General features: G+C 31.6%; 3 protein-coding genes across 6 annotated transcripts; all 3 read left to right on the top strand.

Annotated features, from left to right (window-relative positions):
* The first annotated feature begins 6562 nt into the window (after positions 1 to 6562).
* Positions 6563 to 9785, top strand: LOC100527191 (uncharacterized). Of its 4 annotated transcripts, none has more exons than XM_006595467.3 (6): positions 6563 to 6751; positions 7627 to 7893; positions 7980 to 8061; positions 8813 to 8886; positions 9118 to 9178; positions 9449 to 9785. In XM_006595467.3, exons 2-6 carry the CDS (start codon positions 7636 to 7638, stop codon positions 9589 to 9591), a joined length of 618 nt encoding a protein of 205 aa, XP_006595530.1. In that variant the 5' UTR covers positions 6563 to 6751; positions 7627 to 7635; the 3' UTR covers positions 9592 to 9785.
* A 3209-nt stretch (positions 9786 to 12994) lies between these two features.
* LOC100781041 (TLC domain-containing protein 4-B) lies at positions 12995 to 16437 on the top strand. Its single transcript, XM_003544900.5, has 8 exons — positions 12995 to 13280; positions 14119 to 14207; positions 14297 to 14435; positions 14655 to 14729; positions 14895 to 15016; positions 15095 to 15170; positions 15963 to 16022; positions 16129 to 16437. Exons 1-8 carry the CDS (start codon positions 13170 to 13172, stop codon positions 16264 to 16266), a joined length of 810 nt encoding a protein of 269 aa, XP_003544948.1. The 5' UTR covers positions 12995 to 13169; the 3' UTR covers positions 16267 to 16437.
* A 1765-nt stretch (positions 16438 to 18202) lies between these two features.
* Positions 18203 to 21678, top strand: LOC100803689 (calcium uniporter protein 5, mitochondrial). Its single transcript, XM_003544295.5, has 2 exons — positions 18203 to 19180; positions 21107 to 21678. The coding sequence occupies exons 1-2, from the start codon at positions 18650 to 18652 to the stop codon at positions 21590 to 21592; spliced, it is 1017 nt and encodes a 338-aa protein (XP_003544343.1). The 5' UTR covers positions 18203 to 18649; the 3' UTR covers positions 21593 to 21678.
* The last annotated feature ends 3918 nt before the right edge of the window (positions 21679 to 25596 follow it).

The raw sequence follows: 25596 nt of genomic DNA, 5'->3' as shown, positions 1-25596 counted from the left end.
TTTAGCTAAATCTACTTTTTCTTTTTTTACAGATTTTGAACCAAAGGTTCTAGTCTATGGACTTATATAAAGAGAGAATATCAAGTGAAAATTCTTTTTATTGTGAGAGAGATCAGAGAGATTGAATCAAAATGAAATTTTGTAAATATAAATATGCAAAAGAAACTTTAATTAATTCAACAATAACTTTTTAAAAATAAAATTACACTCATATAACTTATACCCACAATCATACCAGTCAATTAATTTTTGGATTAATTTTTTTTTACGTATAGATCATATCTACAAAAATAACCATACATACTAGTTGTATATCGGAAAAAAAATAACAATACTAATTAAAAAATATTTAGTGAGATTTTCATTGATCTAATATTTGAATTAATAATTTTATATTATCTATAGTGTTCGAATAAGTATTTTCAAAATTAATATATAATCAAATGGTTTTTTTCATATTTTTTGAAGTATGCATTTCATTAATTTTGATGTTTATAATTTATGTATTAAATAACTTAAATTAATATGATTTAATTATAATCTATATAATAAGAAATTTCAACCCGGTGATAAATTTTGATTTATGCAAATTATCCAATAAAAAGTTGTTTAACAATGTGAGAATTTCCTTTTAAAAAAACGTAAGAATTTGTGTAGCACGCCCCTTTTCTTTTCATGATATTTCTCGTGTGAAAGTAATATTTAAAATTTTTATTTATTGTTCTCTTAATTTGAATTTCCTTACTGCTGTCGATTTTATTTATTTTTCAAGATAGATAGTATTTTAATTTTTAACTTAATTAATATACTATCATTTTTATAATAAAATAGCTTTAGCTCGTGTATATATTGTTTCAAATGTGACAAATATTAATTAGTTACTGTCATTTAATATTTTACACTTTTATGGCATCTTACTAATTTATTAGAAGGAACAAAGCAGGTAACTTTTATGTGTGAGACTGAAAGGTCATAGTTTACGAATAAATAAAGATCTTGTTAAATAGTGTTTTTAGAGCATTTTTTTTAAGGAATGCCAAGCAAAGACTGGGGAAAACATCCCATTTACGATGGTACCCAACCCCATACAAAAGACAAGGCAACATGAATTTATTAAAAAAAAAAAAAAAAAGATGAGAACAAAATATCATGGGAGTCCTTGCAGATCGTAGACACAAAAGTGGAAACAAAAGAAAGGGACATCATCTCACCAAAAAAGATAGATGGTTAGAAACCGTGAAGTTAGCAGTGTAATCTGCACAAATATTTCCTTCTCTGTAAATATGAAAAGCCTCGAAAGGAATTAAAAGGAAAATATGTTTATTGGGAAGATCATAAGAAAAAGAAAGTATAGAAAATTTATGAAAAGTGTAATTTTACATATTTCAATAACAAAAATTCTTCTTTTAATGTTTTAACTTATATCCTAATTAAAAACATCAGTTAGCATTTATCATATAAGAAAGTTACTCACATTTTGATGCAAAATTTAATACTTCCTTCATTTCAAAACAAGTATTATCTTAAGTTGTTTTATATTCCTTCATCTTATTATAATTGTCATTTTGAGTTATTTTATACAAACAAAAAAATCACTAAATAAATTGTCGCGGTGATTTTTGGATATCAAGCTATTGATTAGCATTGACTCGCATTTTTAAGATCACCACCGATCTTTTATTTTTCCGAAGAAAAGGGAGAAAGCTCGAAAAACCCTATTTTTGAGAGATCAAAGGTCCGGGGGTTGGTTACGCAAAGGGAAGGTACTAGCACCCTAAACGTCTATAGTACTCTATAGGAACCTCTTGCTTATTTTATCTTTATGCTAAATTAATTATTTATTTGGAAATAAATGCTCAAGTGTGGAAAGATTAAAGAGGTGGGTTCAAAAGAAAGGAGAAGAAAAAAGTTTTTGTTTATTTTTATTTGATTTGGGAAGACAAAGTCTTTTGCCTACATACCCGAATGGGATCAAAATCATGTAGTTCGGAGTAGAAAGTCAAGTGATTGGTTTTGATTGATTTTAAAGTTCGAAAAAAGAAGAGTTTAGGCAAGGTAAGAGGCCGAAAAGGCATAGAAGAAATAAAAGAAGTGAGTTCGATTGATTTTAAATTAGAAAAAATGTTTTGATTGATTAAAGATTGATTAAAGATTTGATTAAGAAAGAAAGAAAAGATTGCCCCTTTTTTTTTGAAATTTTGATTATGGAAAGTTTTTTTTTTTTTTTTTTTTTTTACATTGGACCTAGATACATTCTAATTGGCAATAATAAATAAAAATTGCAAATGCATTAAAATAAATATGCTGGAAGAAATGATAAAATGCATGAAATACAAAACAATAAATACATATGGTGCATAAAATAAATAAAGAAAATGAAATGCAAGACATAAAAATAAATATAATGCTGGAAATAGATAAAAAAAAAGAAAATAAAAATGCAAGACATAAAATAAACATGATGCTAAAAAAATAAAAAAAATGCAAGACATAAAGTAAATATGATGCATAGAATAAAAAATAAACAAAATAAAATAATAAAAAAAAAACAAGACATAAAATAAGTATGATGCTGAAAATAAAATAAAACGAAAATAAAAATGCAATACAGAAAATAAATATGATGCTAAAAAGAATGCGAGACATAAAAATAAAATGCAAGGCAAAAATAAATAGGGTACATAAAATAAAGAAAATATAAGTGCAAGACAAAAATAAATATGTGGCTGGAAAATAAAATGCAAGACAAACAATTAAACATGATGCTGGAAAATAAATAAAGAAAATAAAAATGCAAGGCATAAAATTAAATATGATGCGTAAAAATAAAAATGCAAGACATAAAATAAATATGGTGCGTAAAAAAAGAAAAAGAAAAGGGTGCAGTAAGGAAAAAAGGGGGGTGAGAGTAGGAATCGGAAAAGAAGAAAAAGAGAAAAGAAAAAAAATGGGCCAGAGGTGAGTCCAGCGGGCCAAAAAAGGAGAACCGGACCGGTTTGGTCCAAGGAAAAAAAAAAAAACCGAACCGGTCCGGCCTCTATATAAGGGCTCGGGGCCGGTTTTTTTCCCATTTTTAAAAAGCTTTTCTCTCTCTTCTCTTTTCTCTCTTCCCTTTTTCTCTCTTCTCTCTCTAGCACACACCGCCGGAAGTTGTTTACCGGCGCAGTGGCTGGCCGGCCATGGGTGGCGGCACCGCCGCGTCGGAAACAGAGTCTCCTCCTTTTTTAAAAAAAACTACATGTTTTGAATTCCTTTTTTCTCCTAGTTCTCAAATCCACCGTTATTTTTTGAAAACCAACACTGATAAAGCCTAGATCTAGCCTTGAATCTTAGAAAAAAAAGGTGAACTACCTTTGTCCTTATGTTATCGTTTAAGCTTCAGAGTGAAAACGGTTACAGCTTGGGTTGTGGGTGTGGGTGTTTGACGCAGTGCTTGTGGTTGTGTGGGTGTGGGTGTTTGACGCGGTGCTTGTGGTTGTGTGGGTGTGGGTGTTTGACGCGGTGCTTGTGGTTGGTGGTGTTTGGTGTGGGCTTGGCCGCTAGTGGTGGTTGGTGTAGGCTTTAGGCCGCATGAGTGAGTGGGTTACTGTGTTTGCAGGGATTTCTGTTCTAATGTTTTGATTTTATGAGCAAGATGATTTTGGTTTTTTTTTGTTTTTGTTGGTGGTTCACGGAGGAGGAGGGTGTTGCTGAGTGGTGGCTGGTGGTGGCTAGTGGTTCACGGAGGGGGAGGGTGGTGTTGAGCGGTGGCTAGGCCGATGGTTAGTGGTGGCTTGGCTGTTGGTATTCCGACTGTTCGTATTCACCTCTGCCCTCTCTCTCTGACATGCACAGTAATTAATGCCGCATTTAAAGGTCATAATTAGGGTAAAAAAACGAAGAGCCCCTCTGGGCCTGGACCGAGAAAACCGAAAAGAAAAAAGAAAAAAGGAAAGGAAAAGGAAAAAGAAAGAAAAAGAAAGAAAAAAAGCAAAATATAAAACAGCAAAATAAAAAAATAAAATAAAATAAAATAAAAAAATAAAATAATAATAATAAAAAAAAAAAAAAAAAAACGAAAAGAAGATACTAATAAAGATATTAATAATAAAAAAAACGGAAATAAAAAAAAACACTTAATAAAAGGAAAAGAAAAGAAGAAAATAATAACTAAAAATAAAAAAACAATAAAAAGAGGTAAATAAATAAATAATAATAATAAAAAAGGGGCGTCTTCAAAACAAAAATGAGGTATTTTAAAATACCTCCCTGCCGAAATTTCATCTGAAATGATAGAAATTTCCGGCTTAAAAGACGAGAAAAAAGAAATAAAAAACGGGTCAAAAATGGGGTATGACACTATTAATTTGTATAAAATTTCTTTAGTTTGACTTTGAGGGCCAACATTGGGCACTAATAAGATTTCAGCTACTACGTACTGTTTTAAGAACGTTAGACATTGAATTGCAACACCAAGCACCAAGTGTTTGAATATGACATACTTTAGACTTTAGGGGTCTTAAGATAAAAGACAAGGGGTTCTTTTCAGATATTCAAAGTTTTTGCGAGTTATTAGAAGTGTTGGAGAGAGTTTAGATGTTAGAAACTCTAACGATTTGAAAGGAGTTAGATATTTAGATCTAGCACCAATATGACTTGTACCTGTTCTCTTTTCTTGTTTTATTTGTTCTCTTTGTATAACTAAAACCCTCTGCTAGTTTAATGATAATGAATATATGACTTGAATTTCTACGTAGTTTGGAGTTATTTATCTAACATAATCTGATTTTTTGCATCGTGTGTATCTATCTCTTTATTTTATACTTTTTTTAGATTCTGTAATTGTAGTAATGGATAATTGGTTTTAGTTGGTGATAGAACTGTGATAGTTTATCCAAGATTTATGTGTATCCAAGAATATAAAAGTTTTTTAAGATCTTTTTTTTTTGTTTAAGAATATATTATTATTTCTTAGGCATGTTAGATATTATTGAGAAATGTTATCACTAATCAATGGGTTTTGGAGTTGAAAATTCCAACCCATGTCTAGCTCCAATATTCTTGCAACTAGGTTTGATAATAAATAGAATAAACTTAAAATTAGTTTGAAATTTGCTAATTAATTTGTGAAACTTAGTTGATGAATCAGACGAATTAAATTTGACACTACTATAAAACTATAAAAAGAGGATTCTAACACACTTGTTCAACAACCAATCTATTAAAATCAATGTCTAAAAAACACTATTACACTTTTGTAAATAATTTGAACTTGTTAGACACCCATTTTCACAAAATCTTTGTAGAAAAGACATTTCACACATGTTTCTTTAATTACCCATGTTGGGTTTCTCCTTTTCATAGTGGCACTCTCACTTCTGGAACCTAGCTCTCACTATGTGTCTCTTGCGCCCATTCACACTCTCGTGGCCGTCGTGCTGGCTCTATACCATTGTGGCGCCTGAGTTGCTCTCTCTTGCACCCTCTTGTGCCTAAAGTTGCACCCTTTCGTGCTTGATTTGCGAAGCTACGTGCCACATAGCCTCACTTCATTGTTGTGTTGCTCCTGCTACGCTGCCTTTGGCACTACCTGCCATTTTCGTGTAAGAATTCATCGAGGTAAGAATCCTCTCTCACGCCCTTGAGATGGTTGTGTCGTGGTTCATTCGTTTATGGTTTCATAAATTGTTATGTTTTTCTAAGGTTCATTTGTGGGCTTAATTTGGAAAGTGATCTGAATTGTGCTTGGTGTGGACAACTTGAGGAATCTACACTAAACCTGGTATGCTTAATTTGTTCTTTTTCTTCACAGTTTTGTGTTATTTAGTGTTTAGTTGGAAAACTTGGAAGGGTGTTGTTATGGTTTTTGATCTTATATGTAGTTAACTTATGCTTTAGTTGTTTTCAATTTCTACTTCATTTGGTAGTTCGATCAATTTCTACATTCATAACAAGTATTGAAGGTATCAAGGATCAACATTCATAACATCTTTTTTTTCTTCTTCAGTTTCTACTTCGTTTATTAGTTCAATCACATGACAAAACAAAATATGTTATGAATGTTGATACTGAAAATAATACGTCAATAGTACTAAATTTTATTATTTTTTAAAAAAGATTCCCTGCCAGTTTTAATAACATATTAGCACACATCATTACTGTTAGGTAACAAATAAGATAGCCTATATATGTCATAATAAATCATGAACCCATCTTTCTCATTCTTTCTTCCATGATTTTGCGTAAGAATTTTTTTTATATATATATATTTTTAGTAAGGTTAAGAAATCTAAATTTTAAATCTTTAAAGAGATTAAAACATTCTAGGCTAATTATACTAGTTTTATTTCTAATTTAATAAGACATATATAATCCACTTTCTAATAAGTCAAAAGTACGTTACAAACATATATATATATATATATATTTTTTTTTTTTTTTTAAATCTGAAGATTCCCAAATATTTATAAAACTTGAGCATAATCAGATACAACACTAACAAATAGGTAACAGATAAGATAGGCTGTCAGCATCTTGCAAATTGCAATAATAACTATACGTAATAAAGAAATTGTAATATGGATAATGTCATAATCCAAAAGTATAGTGAGGGCCCCACTCTCACGGTTATTGTGAGATTTTGAGGAACAAGTCAAGTGTTGTCAGTGTCTTACGAGGGTAGGGCTCAGCTCAGCCATATTCTATCTCTACGCCGCTAACTCTCTCTCACTCTCGCGCTCTCTCTTTCACAACCTTCACTTTACTCTCTCTGGTATTCTCCTTTTTCCTCTGATCTATGTACCCTTCTTTTGTTTGAGCTTTGTAAATGATGGATCTGAATACTAGTTTTTTTTTTTTTTTTTTTTTTTGAGTTCTGGTTGATATGTTGTTGTTCTGAGCAATCATGAATAAAGTCTAAGGGTCCACGTCTCACCTATGTAAATTTAATTCAAAAGGGGTACCTTGAAATGAAATGAAGGCTTCTTTCATGGATTTAATTTTAGTTAACGCTTCTTTGATGCTGATGTGTGTAGGGTTGTGTTGTGATTAACTGTGTTGATTGATTTGGTTTCTGGGGGACCAGTTTGGTTTTTGATAAGCTTTTATATGTATACATCCAATCCATGATGAGCCTTTGGTGATCTAAGAAACAAATCTGAATAGAGAGGAGAGGTGAGAGTGTGGTTCAATTTTCCCTGTTCATTTTCTTTTTTTGGATTGGATCTGTAGATTTTGCTTTTGTTTCATTGCTTTTTTTATTTTTTAAAAAAAATATTTTGACATATTTTCAGCTTCTGGTACTTGTGACTTGTAAGGTGATGGATTCTCTTTCTCTCCCATGTCTCAGTTTTCAAGTTTGTGATTCTTTTTTTCTTCTTTGAATTAATGAAGTTTAGTAAATCAAATGGTTTCAATGATTTGATCCAATTGTTTGTTAGCTGGAATAGAGAGTTATTTGGTTCTCCTTTTGAACTTGGAAGATGCAATCCTGAATCCAATTGAAACAAATATATGCAAGTACATGGATCCTGTCAAATTCTTTGCAGAGTGAAATGCTCATCACTGTTTTTCCCCTTGAATCTGTGACATTGATAGACTTGAGACTGATTAAATTGCAAATTCTAATATGTGCTATCTGGTTACAAGACAGCTAAAATGCAAGGAGGATTTCAATCATTTTTGTCACACGGGAATGTCATTAGAAATGCTGTTCTACAACGGGTGCGCATGGTGAACCCCCTGTTACAGCCAATTGTCTCTTCGCGGTTTGAATCTGTTACACCTGCTCGCATTGAGGAGCATGGTTTTGAGAGCACCACAATTTCAGACATCTTGAATGATAAAGGCAAGGGTGCTGATGGCTCCTGGCTTTGGTGCACCACAGATGATACCGTTTATGATGCTGTTAAATCGGTAATGGATATTTGATTTTTGTTGCAATAAATTTGTAGCTGTTTATACAGGATTGATGAAATTTGCTGCATTGGCATCCATTGCAGATGACCCAAAACAATGTTGGAGCTTTGGTTGTTGTGAAATCTGATGCGAATAAGGCAATTGCAGGGATTATTACTGAAAGAGGTATCTGATAAGATAAGGATGTAAATATTTTTTTTTTGAAGGGTGTTTAAAGTAACTTTTCCTCTTAAAATTAAGTGTAGTTTATTAAATGAATTTCTGTAAGGAATCAAAACATGAATGTGCAATATCTTTTATGCTAATATGTCCCTATGGAATTCTTAGTTAATGCAAAGTAGTGAATTTAAATGTTCTATGTTATAGAATCAAAGGAAGAGTGGGAAAAACTGCTTGCTTATGCTCTTTCATCTCTTGCTCTCTATCCTTGCCATCTATGATGCCAAAATTCTATATAATCTTAGGGAAATAGTTTCGGTAAGATAGTTCAATTCTACTACATGTTCTGCACAATAAGCTCAAGCAACATATGCATAATTGCATAACTGAACAAGCAAAATGAGATTGCAAGCTTGACACTGTAGGCATTTGGCATCTTGTAAATACAAGAAAGACAACAACGAGATGGGTGATATTAATCCAATGGTGCATTTGGCATTTGAGAATCTTTATCAAGTGCTGTAAATACCCGCATGTCCTTTGACGAGAATGATATGATTTATGTTGAAAAAGCAAAATTGGCTAACTAGCTAATGATCCTGAAAAAGACGCATATTGTAGTGGATGAAAATTGTGTGGGTTTGTATCAATATATTATAGGATGCAGTTAAATGGTCTAAATATCTACAGCACTGTATGTTGATTATGTTTGTCCCTGGGTCATTGATGTTAACTATTTGGTCATCTTTTTATCCAGATTACTTAAGAAAGATCATCGTGCAGGGAAGATCATCCAAGTCTACCAAGGTTGGAGATATTATGACTGAAGAGGTGTGTATCATTGTACTTTTTGTGTTTAGCTCAGCTTATTTGTAGAAATAATGGCTTATTTTTGCCAGCTTGCTGAAAGAGCTTTTGAGAAATAGACAAATATTTTTTCCAAAATCAAGCTTTACCAAACTTGCTATTATTGTAAAGGGAACCTGCAATTGAACTGTTCCCCTAGTTAGTGGTTCCTCCATTCATGATATCTAAACTAAAATTCGAATGTCCTGGCTGCAGAACAAACTTATCACAGTCACCCCTGATACCAAAGTTCTACAGGCTATGCAACTGATGACTGGTATGTGAGCTTTTACACTATTAACAATAAAAAATCATTCTTGGTATGACTTCTGAGATAGTTACTATCATAAAAATTAACAAACTTATCATACGCCACGGTTTGTAATTGGATGGCAGTATAAAAAAACATTACATTGTCAGTGCATGTATCATTCATTTTAAAAGATATCATATAACTTGACAATGATCATTATTATGATATGAAACAGAGAGATTACATAAGCTTGTAACTCAATATTTCTTCTCTTATTCTGATTTTTTTTTACAGATAAAAGAATCAGACACATCCCTGTCATAGATGAAAAGGGAATGGTTGGCATGGTGTCCATTGGAGATGTGGTTCGTGCTGTGGTGCGCGAGCACCGACAAGAGGTGGAGCGCTTGAATGCTTTCATACAAGGGGGTTATTAGATATGATGATGAAAATTTCTCAAGGGCACTCAAGCTAATTTGGATTATGTAATAAGCTTGAGTGCTTGTAAATATGTTATGGCCACAGAGCCTTCTTGTTTGCTTTCATGTAATTTCAGTTTTATGGACATTAACCCAGTGGAGTAGCAGCATGTTAATAATAACAACTGGATGCAGTTTGAATTTGTTTTGAATCATGTTTCACTAGTGAGTGCATGGAATGGACACAGTTTGCAGATGTTGACTTTTTTTTTCTTTTTTTTTGCAGTATCAGAAAATTATGCTACTATTCAAAATGCTACTTTTAGAAATACTATTACAAAAGTATTTAAAATATTAAGTTTGGTTAATTATGAAAAAGAACTTAGTTCAAATTTTTAGAGTAATTATGATTTGATTAGTTTGTTTTCTTGTACTATTAATTTAGCATTTACTTTCATACTAGTAGATGAGTGATGCTGATGCATGTGTCATAGTTGCGAGTTTTACGGTGGCAATTGAAGGTTTAACAAAACTCATCTTTTCTTTGGGCTTGGGAACTGATTATGAGGGTTTGAGCAGAGTTAAATGAATTAAAATTTTTATATTAATCATAAAAAAAATCATAACCTTCCTCCATTATATAAGAACAACAACAAAGCCTTATCCTCCATTTTATAAGAAAATTCAAAACATTAATGATCTGAAAAGTTCGTCATATTTTTCAATGAACATAAAAATAATAAAACTAAAGAATTCTGTATAAATTAAACCTACTACTGTATAAATTCGTTGTAGATTATATAAAGTTTATATATCAATTATTTGCAAAATTAAAGTTTAAGTTTGATTGTATAAACAAAGTAATAAATTTACTAACATGTGGTTGGTCCAAATGAAATTAAATTTAATTTTCTTAAGTAAATTTTGAATTTGAGCTTTCTGAATAAAAAAAATATAATTAAAAGAAATTTTACTATAAAGGTGACTAATCATATATTTCATCGAAGACAGCTTACCCATAAAATTAGTGATTACTTTATAATAATATCATTGTGACCCCAATAAAAAAAAAATAAAACCTTAAAAGTTTGTTTGAACTTGATCGTTTAATTTAGTTTTTTATTTATATGAAGGAGTTTTGGGTAGGGAGTGTACTGTATACGTGTTTGTTAAGAGAATTGTTAGCATTATGTTTAATAACACAATCAATTATTAACTAGAATTTTTTGAAAGTTATTCATTAAAATTTCTTGAAAATCATGTAATTATTAATGATATTATGTTTATTTTTTATTTATTCGTTTTAAAAATAATGTTACGGATTAAGAAATATAAATAATTTTTTTAGATTTGCAAAATAATAAATAAATATGAATAAAAGTAATAATAAGTGAAAAAAATAGAAAGGAATGGAAGTAATATATTCGTAATATTTTGAAAATTATTAATGGGCCGAGCTACATGTGATGCGTCTTCTATTAATATGGGCCATGTTATTCACAGTTTCACACAGTTTTTTATATTCTCACGCGTATAATTTTTGTTTTTTTAATGAATTTCTAAAATACCTCACTTTATTCACCCCTTCACTCCCCATTTTAAAACTCTTTCTCTTACTAGCTCCAACATTTTCTCACTCCCTTTCTCATTCCTCCCTTGGCACACCCCTTCGTCTTCCTATCCCTCTGGCACTAGGTGAGTTCACTGTTCACCCCCTTCCCCTTCATCTTTGTTTCACATTTTTTTTATCTCGTCGATGGTGAAAACTTGTTTTGTTATGTATGAATTCCAAAAAAATACACAACAGAAACAAGTTTCCGGAGGGGGGGGGGGGGGGGTGTTACTATATCTTATTTTAATCCATTGTTTTGTAAGACAATAAGATATGATAAAATAATTTTATCATCCTAGTTAAAATTTTATTCTATGGTGAAGTGTGGGATAAAAAGTAACAGATTAAATAGGATTCAGGAATATTTTTCTCACTCGTCCTTCTTTATTCTTCCGTCCCTTCCTTTTCCTCCACATCTTGTTTGCACTTTTATGTTCATCATATTCACTATACAATTTTATGTTATTTATACATTTTTTAATAATTTAAACTAAAATATAAAAATTAGCAAAAAAGATATTAAAGTTATGTTGGCGCAAAGGGTATTTGTTATTTAAATATGATTTATTATTTGATCCATTTCAAATACATGTCATGATAGTACATTTTTTTGGTCAGCATATATGACATGATAATATTATGCCATCTTATTTGATTTTACGATATATATCAAATACAAAATAACTAGATAAGATAATAGTTTATCAGGTTTTGTCAAATTGAACTCTTTTATCAGGTTCACATTTTATCCTACTCATATTGAATTCTTTTATCCTATTTTTCTTTATTATATTACGTTCACTAAACATTCCCTAAAAACCGTAAATCTCCTTGATAATTAATAAATTAATAGCAGCGGCTAAGAAAATAAATGGATAAAGATTGATATTACATATCAACATAAAATTATCAAGATCGATCAAACTCTAATTCAATTTGTCTTTCAAAAGTCAACAAGGTCTAACTCACTTGTAGAACACGGTAAGCCAATTATTATAAACCCCCAATACCTATAGATAAAACAAAAGTTTACCACAAAAAAAAAAACTCTAATTCAAATTAAGCAATAACACTATCTAGTATCTATATTTGGAAACACGTTCAAGAGCAACAAATCACGTCAAAAAGCTTAAATGTCACAAAAGTTACAACCAATGGCCTGCGTGGCTTGTAGAATGGATTAGCGAACAAGTGAAGCTTCTGCGTGAAGAACACACCATTTCGTGCTCATCTTCACTTCTTGTTATTTATATATGGTACATAATCGCTTATGATTGGGTGGACCTGATTTCTCTGCTGTCTCTTCTATAACTGTTCCTGTACTGTTCTTTGAAAATCACACCATTTTAAAATTGAATCAGAGAATTAAATATTTTAATAATGATGCCATGTTTTTTTTTGGAAAGTTTTGTTAGAAGCTGTTTTTTTTTATCCTTGAGAAGATATTATCATTGAATTTCGTTTGAAAAACTTTCTAACTGTTGGATCTAGAACATTAATTTAACACACATCAAGCAATGTCATTTCTCTAATACTAACTATTATAAAAAAAAATTGTAAATGCTTTTAAGTTTAGATTGTTTTCGTAGAACACTCACACAAAAAGTCACATTATATTAAAGAAACTGTTGTTTTACCTTTGTCCCACCCAACTCCTAGTCCATGTGGTGGGATTTGTTTGCTTTCCAAAGAATTTTGTTAACTTAAGATATGCGAAATGGATGGCCATAATGCATTTACGGTGGCAAAAGTCACATGGGCTAAGAATTGACACAAAAAATCACTCAACTTCTTATGAATTATTATGGACATGTTTTTTTAATATACATATATTTGGTGAGAGGAGAGTCCTCCAACACTAATATTATCGTATCCCTTCATCATAGAATATACTTTGAACTCAGGCACACTTGTGCATAATACTATCATGTCATGCCTTCGATGTTGTTTGGTTTGATTCAGCAAACTTGAACAAAAGGGCTTGATGGAATTCACTTCTTCTTTTGATTTAACCTTCTTCTATGACTATGCTACTCCAAGCAAAGTAGTCCTATGGCTGGCATCTATCTTCTCCGGCATCATCCTATGTGTTCTTGTAAGTAAACTCATCTGTTCGTTAGTTTTGTGTGAATTTTATGTTGCCTCTTAAGATTTGATGATATGTCTTTACAAACCGCAACAAGGAGCTTGGAGCCTTGTGTTTTTCTTATGAGGGCTGTGTGGTTCTGCATTATTAAGATGAGGTTATTGGGTGAAGGCTTTGTATTGGACGTGGATGAAATCTTAAGAATGGTAAAATGTGGGATTGCAGGTTGTGATTGCATAAGAATGGTAAAATGAATTTTTTTCTTTTGGGGTGTAGGGAAAGAAAATTATCCTGAGGGAAGAGTTGAAAAAATGGGAGGTATATATATAGATAGATAGATAGATAGGTTGGGGACATTGAGTGTAGGTGGGTAAGGCGATGGATTAGTTAATATGGTCCAATCTATAGTTAATTTCCTTCAATAGTAATTTTTCATTATGGTATCACCATTCCTTTAACATGCAAAGAAAAGTTAAATGCTTTACTAGTTGAGGAAAAGATTATATAACGAATAAGTTAATATAACAATTGTAGATGTCATTTAGCATTTGTGCTTAATTTTATTATTTATAATTTGATATTCCATCATAGCTCGCATGGACACCAACAAACTGTTTTTGTAACTTCGAATTCTGAAAACTTCTGGTTGTCTGAAAGGGTGATTTAAGATTGAATTGACTTTTAGATTTATGTTGATGAATGCAGCTTCTGTTCCCTTTTCAATTGTTCTTTTTGTCAAACATATGTTCAGTTTATATGAATGGGGATAATTCTTAAAAAGACTAGTTGTATTGAAGAACATTTTGTTGGCAATTTTAAGGCTTGAACTTTTTGTTCCTTCTTGAAGGCTTATACATCAACTGCTATTTTGAGTTCTTTGTTGTTCAAGGGATATGGCAAATTAAGCAGTGAGGAGAAAATTGAATGGAATAACAGGTAAAATGCCTTTGCATAACCTTTGCTGTTTGCATTGATTATATCAACTAATATTTTTTGTTCAAGTATTAACATATTTTGTAATGCAGGGGGTTCTCTACATTTCACGCTCTTTTTGTATCATCTGCATCTTTCTACCTCCTCATTTTGTCAGATGTCTTCAATGTGAATTCACAGGACGACATAGTTATCAATAGATCATCAAGGTTATCAGATACAGTGTTGGGGGTAAGTTGATGAATATATAAGAAAAATTTGGTTGTTAGTCTCATAGCAAAGTTTGACTTGTTTTCATCCATTTGTTTGATTTGTTGGTCTCATGGCAACCTTAATAGCAACACTATTGTTAAGCATTATTAAGATTTTGTTTGGCACACCATATCTGTAATTTATTTATGGCTGTTGGCTTACTTGTTCTGTTTTGTTTCATTATACTTCCTTGAACAGGTTTCTATTGGTTATTTTCTAACAGATCTGGCGATGATTCTTTGGAATTTTCCAGCTTTAGGGGGTCTTGAATATGTAAGTAGAAATAAGCTTTTTTGCAACTAGTAAATATTATCAATACATTATATGATACTATATTTTTATTTTATCTTATGCGCATTTTTTTTTACTTCCATGATATGTTGAATTCAATATTTAAGTCATGACTTATAAATACCCACTTCATCAATTTACATTTAGGTTCTACACCACGGAATATCCATAGGTTCTATTACGCTATGTCTGCTAAGTGGTCAAGTTCACATCTACATACTTATGGTTCTTTTCTCTGAGAGCACTACTCCTTTTGTAAATCTTAGATGGTAAATCTGTTGTTCAGAATTCCATTTACCTTCATGTACTTTTCTTACCATTACTTATGACATTAATTACATATATAGGTACTTGGATGTTGCTGGCCTTAAGAGCTCCAAACTTTACATTTGGAATGGCATTGCATTGTTCTTCGGGTGGTTGGTACTGTCTAATATACTCTCTATAATCTTGACCTCAACTCTAATTTCTCTGTAATGAAATGTGGAATATGTCGTATGATAAGTTGTGTAATAATGACCTGAAGTTACTTATGGTTTCTATTTTGGTGCTATCATTTTGTAATTTTGTATCTGGTTCTGAATGAGCCATATTTGGGCTAATGGCACCAATTAGAAAGCAATGGTCAAAGATAATTAGAAGGGTTTTGACAAAATGAAAAATGAATATTGCATGATGTATCATGTATTTGGATGAAGCCTGCTTTATTTGACAAAATATCTCAAGTGGGTAGCTTACTTGAGCTTAGAAGGATTGTAAAATAGAAAATACCGCTAAATTAGTAGGTTAATTGTACTGTCTAGAATATGACAATGATAAAGTGTAAAACAATTTTACACTTTATTCAATCACAAACCATCACTATGATGAATTTGTTAACTTTTACAGTAACTATATATCTTAAAAGTTACCAATGGTGATTTGTTTCTTGGTAAGTCTGTGTCATCCAACTAAAACATGGAGCTTTAAATGCTGAAGCTATTTGTTTTTCCAACAACAGATGCAGAAACTTAGTCCTTTGATGTACAATAAAATATATGCAAGGGTGTCCCACTTAGTTGTGACTTTCGAATGTTTCTTGGTTCCTGTGGTTGTTATGGAACTACTTTTCTTGGTAGTTCCAGGTACAAACCTTAACATGTTTTTTTGTGCCGAGGGATTTTAAACCTTTGTACTTTCTATGCTTAATTATTATTGTTATCAACTGTGTGACAGGTTGCAAGGATTTTCCTGTTCATGTTCCTTTTTTACCACATAGGGACCCGTTTGGATGAGGTTAGCATATGCTCTCTGATTCCTTGTCGCATACATAAGTGATTAGTCTTCACATTTTTCCCTTATATATTGTCACTGAATCAAAACTCCATAATGTTAATTTCAGGTGAAGGAAGTCTTTCTTTTTGGTTTTTACACCTTGATCATGGTGCCTTCTGTGTTGGCAGTTTTGAACATATTTTGGTTCTGGAAGATTGCAAGTGGCATGGTTAAAACTCTCACAAAAGCAAAACACAGCAAGTGAGACTGACAAATACACTTTGACATATTATCTTGATTCTTGACCAATGAGATAGCCAGTAATTGTTTTATAGTAGAGTTACAATCAACATTTTTTATTTTAACTTGTAACCTTTACTACAGATGGATATTTTAAATTTGAATGTTACTCAATTGAAATTTTTTTAGTTGCAAATTATTATCTCAATTCTCAATCATTCTTTCTTTCTAACGAATAAGAACAAAAATAATCCAAAAGGAAAAGAAGGACGGATAATGAAAGCGAATTTAAGCTCTTCCGGTATTTACTGGTCAGTTGCTAAGCTAGAAAGATCTAGCTTATGGAAAATGATAATTATCAACTATGCATAAGAATCTGTTCTTGGTAATTAATGGAAAAGGGTTATAAATTATTCTTTTTTCAGTTACTGCCTCCGACTTATTTTTAACTAAATATGAAACAATTTAATATATATATATATATATATATATATATATATATATATATATATATATATATATATATATATTTCATAATATTTTTAATTAAATGATAAATATTTTTTCTAAATTTTGTAATTAAATGGTTGAGAATAAATAAAAATATTAACAAATATTATATATTAAATTAATGGTTATATTACTCGATTGATATTTTAATTTAGTATAATAAAATTTTTAAAACTTCTGATAATTCAGAATTTAAGATACATATTTAATTAGGATAAAAATTGATATATATTCTTATCAAATTTTCTATAGATAATTTTTGTGAGAATGTAAATAAAATTGAAAAATAGAAAGAGGAAGAGAGAGAAATCACATGTAACATAAATATAATGATTAAAAAAATTATTTTATTGAATTAAATTTAAATTATTAAAGTGGTAATTAATTATAATAAAATTTGATTATAAAAAAGTATAATGAATTCTTAAATTAAATATATTCTATGCATCAATTAATTATATCAATCAAACACCAATTTGTTAGTCTTGATTATCTTTTTCATACATATCAATATATTTTTCATATATATATCAATACATAAAATACAAATTGATCAAATTAATTTGTATATTAATATCTTATTGATAATTAACTTATGATAAATTAGTTTATTAACATGAATCTATTGATTAATTAATTTATTAACATAATTTTTTATATTAATGTTAATTGATTGTATTCAATTGTTAATTATATTTGTTTAAATTAAAATAAAATAATTTCATTTAATAATTTTTACTAAAAATAAATATGAAATAGTAGCCACAAAACCAACACACTTTGAGGTGTAAATTACATGATAGCATCACGTTCATGAATTAATTTATAAACATATACACGAAAATTGAAAGAATGAACACCGCAGTTAGGAATCCATGGGGGAATTCGTGCATTAACTTTTTCAGGGTTCCAATAAAATACGGATATTTTTTTAACTATATATATGAGCATCAACTTTGCTTAAGAGGTGATCTCAGTGCCTGTCTAAAAATTAATAAAAAAATTGCACGTTAAATTACTTTTTAAACCTTCTTCTATTTAATTTGTTTAATTTAGTTCATTTGTTATCAATTTAGTTCTTTAATTTTCAAAAATTGAGGTAATGTTACCCTTTTGTCTAATTGACAATGCCATCAACAAAGTTGAGCATGTGTTTATTTCACAAATTTCGGTAATTGAGTATGTTATGTCAATTGGATAGGAAGGAGTAAGGACAATATTAACTCAATTTTGAAAATTGAGAGAATAAGAGAAGGGTTAAATTGAACAAATTAAATAAAAATAGGAAAAAATAATTTAGTAAAAAGATTGAGGATAAAAAGAGAGAGAAATTGATCATGTTTATTTGGTTTCTTTTCCAAGGGCAAGTGGACAGACACCAACGTTAGAGTTAAAAACCAAGTACACATCGTATCGTGTTAGTTCCATAACTTCCTAGGACATACATATCCATGTTAATAACCGTCAACTACCAATCACAAACAACAATGATGTTCGATTAGACTGTTAGCTATTCACACGGGAATGTGATGGAACATATCATCACTGTTCTTCATCTGTGGTTGTTATAGCATGGTAGCTTCGTCAACGTGCGTGTTCCTTTCCCTTCTCTTACTACTACTACACACACGCTTTGGCTTTGGCTTTGGCTTTGGCTTCCACTTTCCCGAATTAGTTTTTGCTTTATCTATCTTTGCTTCTCCGATGTCTTTGCCTCTCTTTTCTCCTTTCCTCTTTTATTGTGTATATTTTTTTAGTTTAGTAGCAATAAATGCACGCACACGCTTCCTCTTGCTTCAGAAGTTGGTAGCCTTGTGCATTAGTCTCCATGTGAAAGGAAAAGATAGGTTGTGGTGTTGTTAAATTGGATTTTCAGGGTCGTTTTGGGGGTGTTCAAGATGTGGAGTAGATGGTGGTGTGGTGGTGGTGTTGGATCATTGAGGCAAAGGGTGTCTTTTGTTTTCAATGGAAGCCATGGTTCTGTGGGAAAGGTTCATCCTTTTGATCCTTTCAGGGGTTTTGGAGGGGAATATTGTGGAGGGGTGGGGTTTGTGTTGAAGCAGATGAAGAGGAGTGTGTGTTCCTCAACTTTACTTTCATCCCCTGCTGGTGTTGGTGGCAACTCCAATTCATGTGGGAGTGGGAGTGATGATAATGATAATAATAATAATAATAATGGGAATGGAACTGAAGGGTCTATATCGTTCGGTGATGCTAAGAAGTTTATGAGATTGGTGAATGTGGAATCGCTCAAGATGAAGCTTGGTAGGGATGGGAAGGAGATTATTCCCTTCTGTGAGCTTCTTCAAGAGTGTAAGAGCATGGGTGTTGCTAGGAGTTCTGAGGAGGCTTTGGCATTCGCCAAGGTTCTTGATGAGGCTGGGGTTATTCTCCTCTTCCGGGACAAGGTCTATCTGCATCCTGATAAGGTGAGTACTATCTATTTATGTTTTTTTTTATGGCCAAATGTTAGCGGGAGAGAGCTAATCTTATAACTCATTTTCTTTTAAACCAACCTTATAACTCCTAGTGCTATCTATCTATGTGTTTGACTTGTTTCTCTAGAAGAATAATTTGATTGTTCTTGTAGGGCTCACTTAAAAACATGATAAGGTTAAGCCTATTACCATGTATTTAATGCCAGGAGATGCCATTCATTACCCCTTTTCATGGTCCCCTAGCCTTTCGGCTATGTTTGGAAGTTTTGAAAATGTTTATGTTGTGTGGCTACGCCTACAACCCTTTTTCAGTAGGAATAGTCATGCTGGTGATTCATGGCTTGTGAGTATTGTCGCCTTTGGATTGCAAAATAATACGTTGTCTCAATGATGAAGTATGAATTGAGTGCTGTTCATCCCACAACTTCACTCTTTTTTCCATCACCTTTTCTCCATCCCAGTTATACAGCATATACATATTCTAGATTAAACTCTTACTAGCCCATTTGCACATTAATAATATGGCGTTCGATTTGTTTGATAAGGAAGTAGAACTTCTGCAACCATTAGCCACATAAAAGACGATTTACAGCGTATCTAAACGGTCCTAGTAGATCCACCAATTAATTTATTTTTGTAATATATGGCTTTGTATATAAATGTTCAACAGTGAGTTTGCAATTCAGTTGAGAATCTATGCTTCCTGAATTACTCCTTTGGCTAAACTCCGTAGCAGGTGGAAAGGTGCCTCTGTGTTTAAAAACAGTCATTGAAATTTGGAAGTAGTGCTCACGAATACTTTCAATGTTGTTAACTGTTAAGCATAGCTATGTTTTAGAATCACGGTTATCTTCAGATGAACTGACCACAACGTATTAAACTACAGCCACAGAATGGTTTGACAGCAGAAAATATTTGTCAGCTATGCTTCAATTTCCAAAACTATGTTCAATTCAATAGGGTGTGTTTTGCAGCCTACCATCCCTTTGTTAGTCCTCCGACTCCAAGCATCAGAATTTGGAGAGGAGAGCCATGTGATGCCAAGTGCCAGCTTGATGGAGCCAAAAATGCATCATAAATCTCAAAATAGAGAAGAGGCATTCCATAGAAGAATGTCATCAAAATTGAACTGAATTCTTAATGTCTAACTAACTTGTAAACTAAATAACCTCTAAACAACCAATCCTGCTAGTTGTGCATCGTTTGGTTACAAGTCCTTATACCCGGTAAGCTTGCCTGGTTAGGACTAGGATAGAACCTTATCTGCTGAATTGGTCATCTTGTTTGCTGACATAAACCACACAGGAAATTTATTTTTAAAAAAGTAGGCAATTGAATAAATAACATGGAATTCTGTTGTCTGCATTAATGTGAATTGGTTCTTACATGCTAACTAGTAACTAGGAGGCATGGAAACTTCAAAATCGTAGCTGTGTTGGGCCATACCTGTATTAAACAAAAACTTATCAATACTTTCAGAAATAGGACAAAACTTAGATAAGTTTTTTGGGCACTTTTAGACTTTAGCACTGTTTTCGAATCAATAATTTAAAATTTTATGCCCATACTAGAAATATGACAAAATCTTTGCAGTTCATTGATGACTTTTAGTACTATTCTCAATTTAGAATTAGAGTTTCACCTCGCTAACCTATATCGATTTTTAATGCGAGCCTTTACTAAGCAAATTACTATAGTGAAACTCCAATGCTGATTGAAAAACAATACCAAAAACATTTAAGGAACTGCTTCCACGTTTTGTCCGAAAAATATAATAGTAATAAGATAAATCATAACATTTGCTCATTATTAAAATACCAATTATTTCTTTCCATATAAAGCTTATGCCTTATAATCATTTTGTGTCCTATGATTTTTAGATTATTGATTCCTTTTGTATTGTGTGGTCAATATTAGGTGGTGGATCTGGTTAGAAGAGCAGTTCCACTAGCCCTAACAGCTGAGGATGATCCTATGAGGGAGGAGTTAAAGAAGCTGCAAGAGAAGAAGGAAGAAATCGATGTTTTGGCACACAAGCAGGTGCGGCGAATCCTGTGGTCAGGATTAGGATTCGGTGTTGTCACTGTTGGACTATTCTTCAGGCTAACATTCTGGGAATTCTCATGGGATGTAATGGAACCTATAACATATTTTACCACTGCCACTGGCCTAGTGGTAGGCTATGCCTACTTCTTGTTCACTTCAAGAGACCCCACTTACCAAGACTTCATGAAGAGGCTCTTTCTCTCAAGGCAGAGGAAGCTGTACATGAGGTACAATTTTGATGTTGAGAGATTCAAGGAGCTCCAATGCAAGTGCAAAACACCCTTAAATGCCAAAACCATTTTGAAGAATCGCATGGGGTTGGAACTGGATTTGGATGATGCCTTACACAGAGATTAACATTTTTTTTTCTTCTTTCAGGTGGCTTTATAATTTATACTTACATCACAAAAGAAAAATCTTACAGTTAATCTTTGTTCCTGTTATGAAGGAGAGCATTTAGATAATTGCATTTAATCAATTCTGTAATAGGATTGCTGAGTCGGCTTTGTAGCATTGGCTAGCTTAGGATATGCTGTCTGCCACTTGCCTCAAATTTTCCTTTTTTGTTATTTTGTTATCTTTTGAATATTTGCCTCTGTATCACAACATTTTATGTTGTGTATATAAGCAGTTATGTACTGAGTAAAAGGGGCAATTGAAGAAATAATACAAGTTTTTCCTTCTCTGACCTTTCTCTTAGAAGGTTCCTAGCCCTCGAACACTAGGAAAATTCAATGAGATCTCAGCTCATAATAATTTGGTGCTTTCATTGAGAGATCCAATGGCAGAGGATGAACCTTCCTCAGAACGTTGGGATCGCCTTGAGGCTGCCATTGCCGATCTCGAGGTCACCCAAGCCTCCATGGCTGCCAAACTAGATCTCCTTCCCCTGAAAATGGATACTCTATTAATCAGTCAACACCCTCCATCTTCTTCCTCTGCAAAGGCACCCCCTGCACACGCACCCATGCCCACTTCGCCGCCCATATCGACTCCGTCACCCATGCCGATTCCGCTTCCATGTCTCGCACCCATCCAACCAAGTCTCACACCGTTACTAGCTCCGTTTCCCATGTCTGCTTCCTACCTCCCTGATCTCTATCACCCTCGTGCCGCCGTTTCATGCAACAAGCTTTTCAGTACTGCTGCTCAGTATGGTTGTGCAATAGCTCCTAATGACAAGACTTTGGAAGTGAGAAACATGACGCTATTTGAAATGGAAACTGAGTACTATGGGCCTACCATGGCCTCACGCAAGTGCCAACCAGCTGTGTTTGCATTATGGTTATGGATGGCTGCTGACCCAGAGGAGTCTCGTCGGAATTGACCTTGGGATCTTGGAGGATTTGGACGGACTCGTAAAACGTTGAGGATAAGGTGTTTTTGATGAACTAAAGAATATTATGAGAATATTTAGATAATTGCATTTAATCGATTATGTTATAGGATTGCTGAGTTGGCTTTATAGCATTGACTAGCTTAGGATATGCTGCCACTTGCCTGCAATTTTCCTTTTCTGTTATTTTGTTATCTTTTGAATATTTGCCTATGTATCACAATATTTTATGTTGTGTATATAAGCAGTTATGTAGAGACAATTGAAAAAATAATAAAGTCTTTCATTCTCTCACCTTTCTCTTAGGAGGTTCCTAGACCTCGAACATTAGAGAAATTCAATGAGATTTCAGCTCATAACAGTTCCCCCCTATAATTTCACTCTTGTTGGGGTGGAGCTTACTCTAACTATTGTTCTGCCGTGTATGAGCCAGCATTATATATATATATATATATATATATATATATATATATATATATATATATATATATATATATATATAATTTAGATGCCAAAAAAATTACATGATATATCCTCTTCCTTTGTTAATGGCACTATATATAGAAAAATATTAGAATTATTTAAAAGAATTTAAGTTCAAAATTCTTAAAAACGAAAAGTTAAGAATTTCAAATATCTGTTTTTTTTTTACCATAGACAAGTATTGAGATAACAAAAAAATAATGATATAATATTTAATAATATTATTTAAATCACGTCAAAAAAATATTATTTAAATTAATTGTACACTATATCTATTAAATATCATAACCAACAGTATATAAGAAAAATACTAGTTTATTTACACATTTATATTAATAACAGCAACTAAATACTAACTCAATATATTTCTGCTTGATTTTATTTACTTATATTATATTGTTTTTAATTTGATTATTATAAAGTATATTTTCTTAAAATAAAATATATAGTAAAATAATGTATATATAAAGTAAAATGTAATATATTCGCGTATGTTGAGGGAGAAGATTATATATATATATATATATATATATATATATATATATATATATATATATATATATATATATATATATAATAAAGATATATTTTAACACAAGGAGAGAGGGACTGTAATACTTGCATCATTGAGAAAATGTTAGTATAAAAGATATTTTAGTAATATTATTTTTAACAAAAAAATTTAAAAATTGAGAAAAGTATCATATACTCGAATTTGTCAAGAGTGGAGTATATTTTTTTATCATAAGAGATGAGCGCAATATAGAGTCATTTGTTTATGCTTATTTTTTAATAAAATAAGCAATTTTATACTTTTTTTCATTTTGTTTGTTTAAAGTATTTTAAAAAAATAAGTTTTCTTCTTTTGTTAGAAGAAAATCCTATCTTTTTCTTAAGATTTAAAAAAAAACACTTTTTTTATAATAAAAAAAAACTTTTTCCTAAAGTTTAAACAAAAGTGATCAATGATATTCGCACATCTTAGATGAAAATAATGTAATTTACTCGAGTATTAATATAAATCTTAAGTATTCTTTGTAAGTTTTTGTATTTTAAAAACATTAAACAAATTTCTCATTTTAAAAAAGAAACTTTTCTCCGTATGTGCTAGTTAAAATTTGAACATTTAATCAAATACTTAAGGAATTATAGCCTAATGTAACTCAAACCCACTACTTGGTAGTATAAAATAGAGAATATATTGTTAGGATTTGGGAAAAATAAAATAGAAAAAATACAAGAGATTCACATAGTATTAATATGAATAAAAGAAAAATAAGATGAAATAAAATAAAATCTAAAAGTTCATTCTTAACAAAGAAACAAAAGACAAAATTTGAAAATAAATAATGAATTCATGAATCAAATCGAATTGCTTCGTAGATAAAAAAAATGCAATGTATAGAATGAAATGTAGAAATATAAGAAAGATTAAGTGTTATATTAAAAATAATATTATCAAATATTCGACCTCTTATAGAAAAAGTAAATAAATAAAATCCTTACAGGAAAACAGAATCGAACACACACCGGCATGACCATGACCACACTCCGGCATAAATGGGCGGCATATTTTATCCAAATGAAGAAATGCGAACCAAGAACAAATTAGATAACTTAGGAACAGTTTTCGTTGAAGCCAAAATTTTTTTTCTCTGCTTTGAACAGTACATTGTTTCAGTTAATACTTGAGTTGTATATTGAAATTAATTTTCTCTCTGCTTGAACAATTTCCTATCCAGCCCTTCATTGTGGGCGTGTGCCTTGAACAGTACATTGTTTCAGTTAATACTTGAGTTGTATATTGAAATTAATTTTCTCTCTGCTTTTTGTTTCACTTAATATTTGATAACTAACTTTTTTGCTTGTACTTAATTGTCTATCATAATGTTGTCGTGTCATTAACATTAAAAGTTAGAATTGCTGAGTTTAAACTCAGCTAGGTAACTTCTGCTCAGGGTGGTGGTGACAAGGACTACAAGGAGGTACCCCCACCTCCTTTGTTTAAACCTGCAGGTGAGCTGAAATCATCAGGGTGGTGGTGACTTTGTTGTTCCTCTAAATTACCATCTTAACTCTCATAGGTTTGTTTGTTGTTGTTGCTACAGGGGGACACATCAAACAAGCTGTGACCTTCAACAGATCTTATTACAAGGTAATCAGTTCAATGGAGAAAGGGCTGAGTCACTAAGGATCCTTAATTAAGCTGTGTGTCTTAATTTAATGACTTTAAAACAAAGAGACATTATCATGCATGTATCCTTCTAAGAAGCATTTTCATCTGCTTAGGATTTCCAAAGTGCTTATATCATGTTTTTATTCCTTAATTAAGTGCTCTTATGATTAAATTTGACTAATTAAATGTATATTTCTCCCCATTATTAGGATCAGGTTCAAATTATAGGACAATTGTGCATGTACTATAACCTGAACATCCATCCACAAGGCTTGGATAAAAAATATATATAGTCCTTTTTATTGCACAATTTGCTGTTTAAAAAAAAAAATACATTCCACGACGATTCTATGGACAAGATCGTCG

This window comes from Glycine max, chromosome 14 (genome assembly GCF_000004515.6).
Source record: "Glycine max cultivar Williams 82 chromosome 14, Glycine_max_v4.0, whole genome shotgun sequence".
Classification (NCBI taxonomy): Eukaryota; Viridiplantae; Streptophyta; class Magnoliopsida; order Fabales; family Fabaceae; genus Glycine; species Glycine max.
Note: the sequence above shows the minus strand (reverse complement) of the source record. Positions and strands in the feature narration are given on the sequence as shown.

Coding starts and splice junctions, on each gene's coding strand:
- LOC100781041 (XM_003544900.5), top strand. CDS start 13,170: ATGGAATTCACTTCTTCTTTTGATTTAACCTTCTTCTATGACTATGCT. Junction 13,281..14,118: donor GCATCATCCTATGTGTTCTT/GTAAGTAAACTC, acceptor TCCTTCTTGAAG/GCTTATACATCAACTGCTAT. Junction 14,436..14,654: donor TATCAGATACAGTGTTGGGG/GTAAGTTGATGA, acceptor TTCCTTGAACAG/GTTTCTATTGGTTATTTTCT.
- LOC100803689 (XM_003544295.5), top strand. CDS start 18,650: ATGTGGAGTAGATGGTGGTGTGGTGGTGGTGTTGGATCATTGAGGCAA. Junction 19,181..21,106: donor TCTATCTGCATCCTGATAAG/GTGAGTACTATC, acceptor GGTCAATATTAG/GTGGTGGATCTGGTTAGAAG.
- LOC100527191 (XM_006595467.3), top strand. CDS start 7,636: ATGCAAGGAGGATTTCAATCATTTTTGTCACACGGGAATGTCATTAGA. Junction 7,894..7,979: donor TTTATGATGCTGTTAAATCG/GTAATGGATATT, acceptor CATCCATTGCAG/ATGACCCAAAACAATGTTGG. Junction 9,179..9,448: donor GGCTATGCAACTGATGACTG/GTATGTGAGCTT, acceptor TTTTTTTTACAG/ATAAAAGAATCAGACACATC.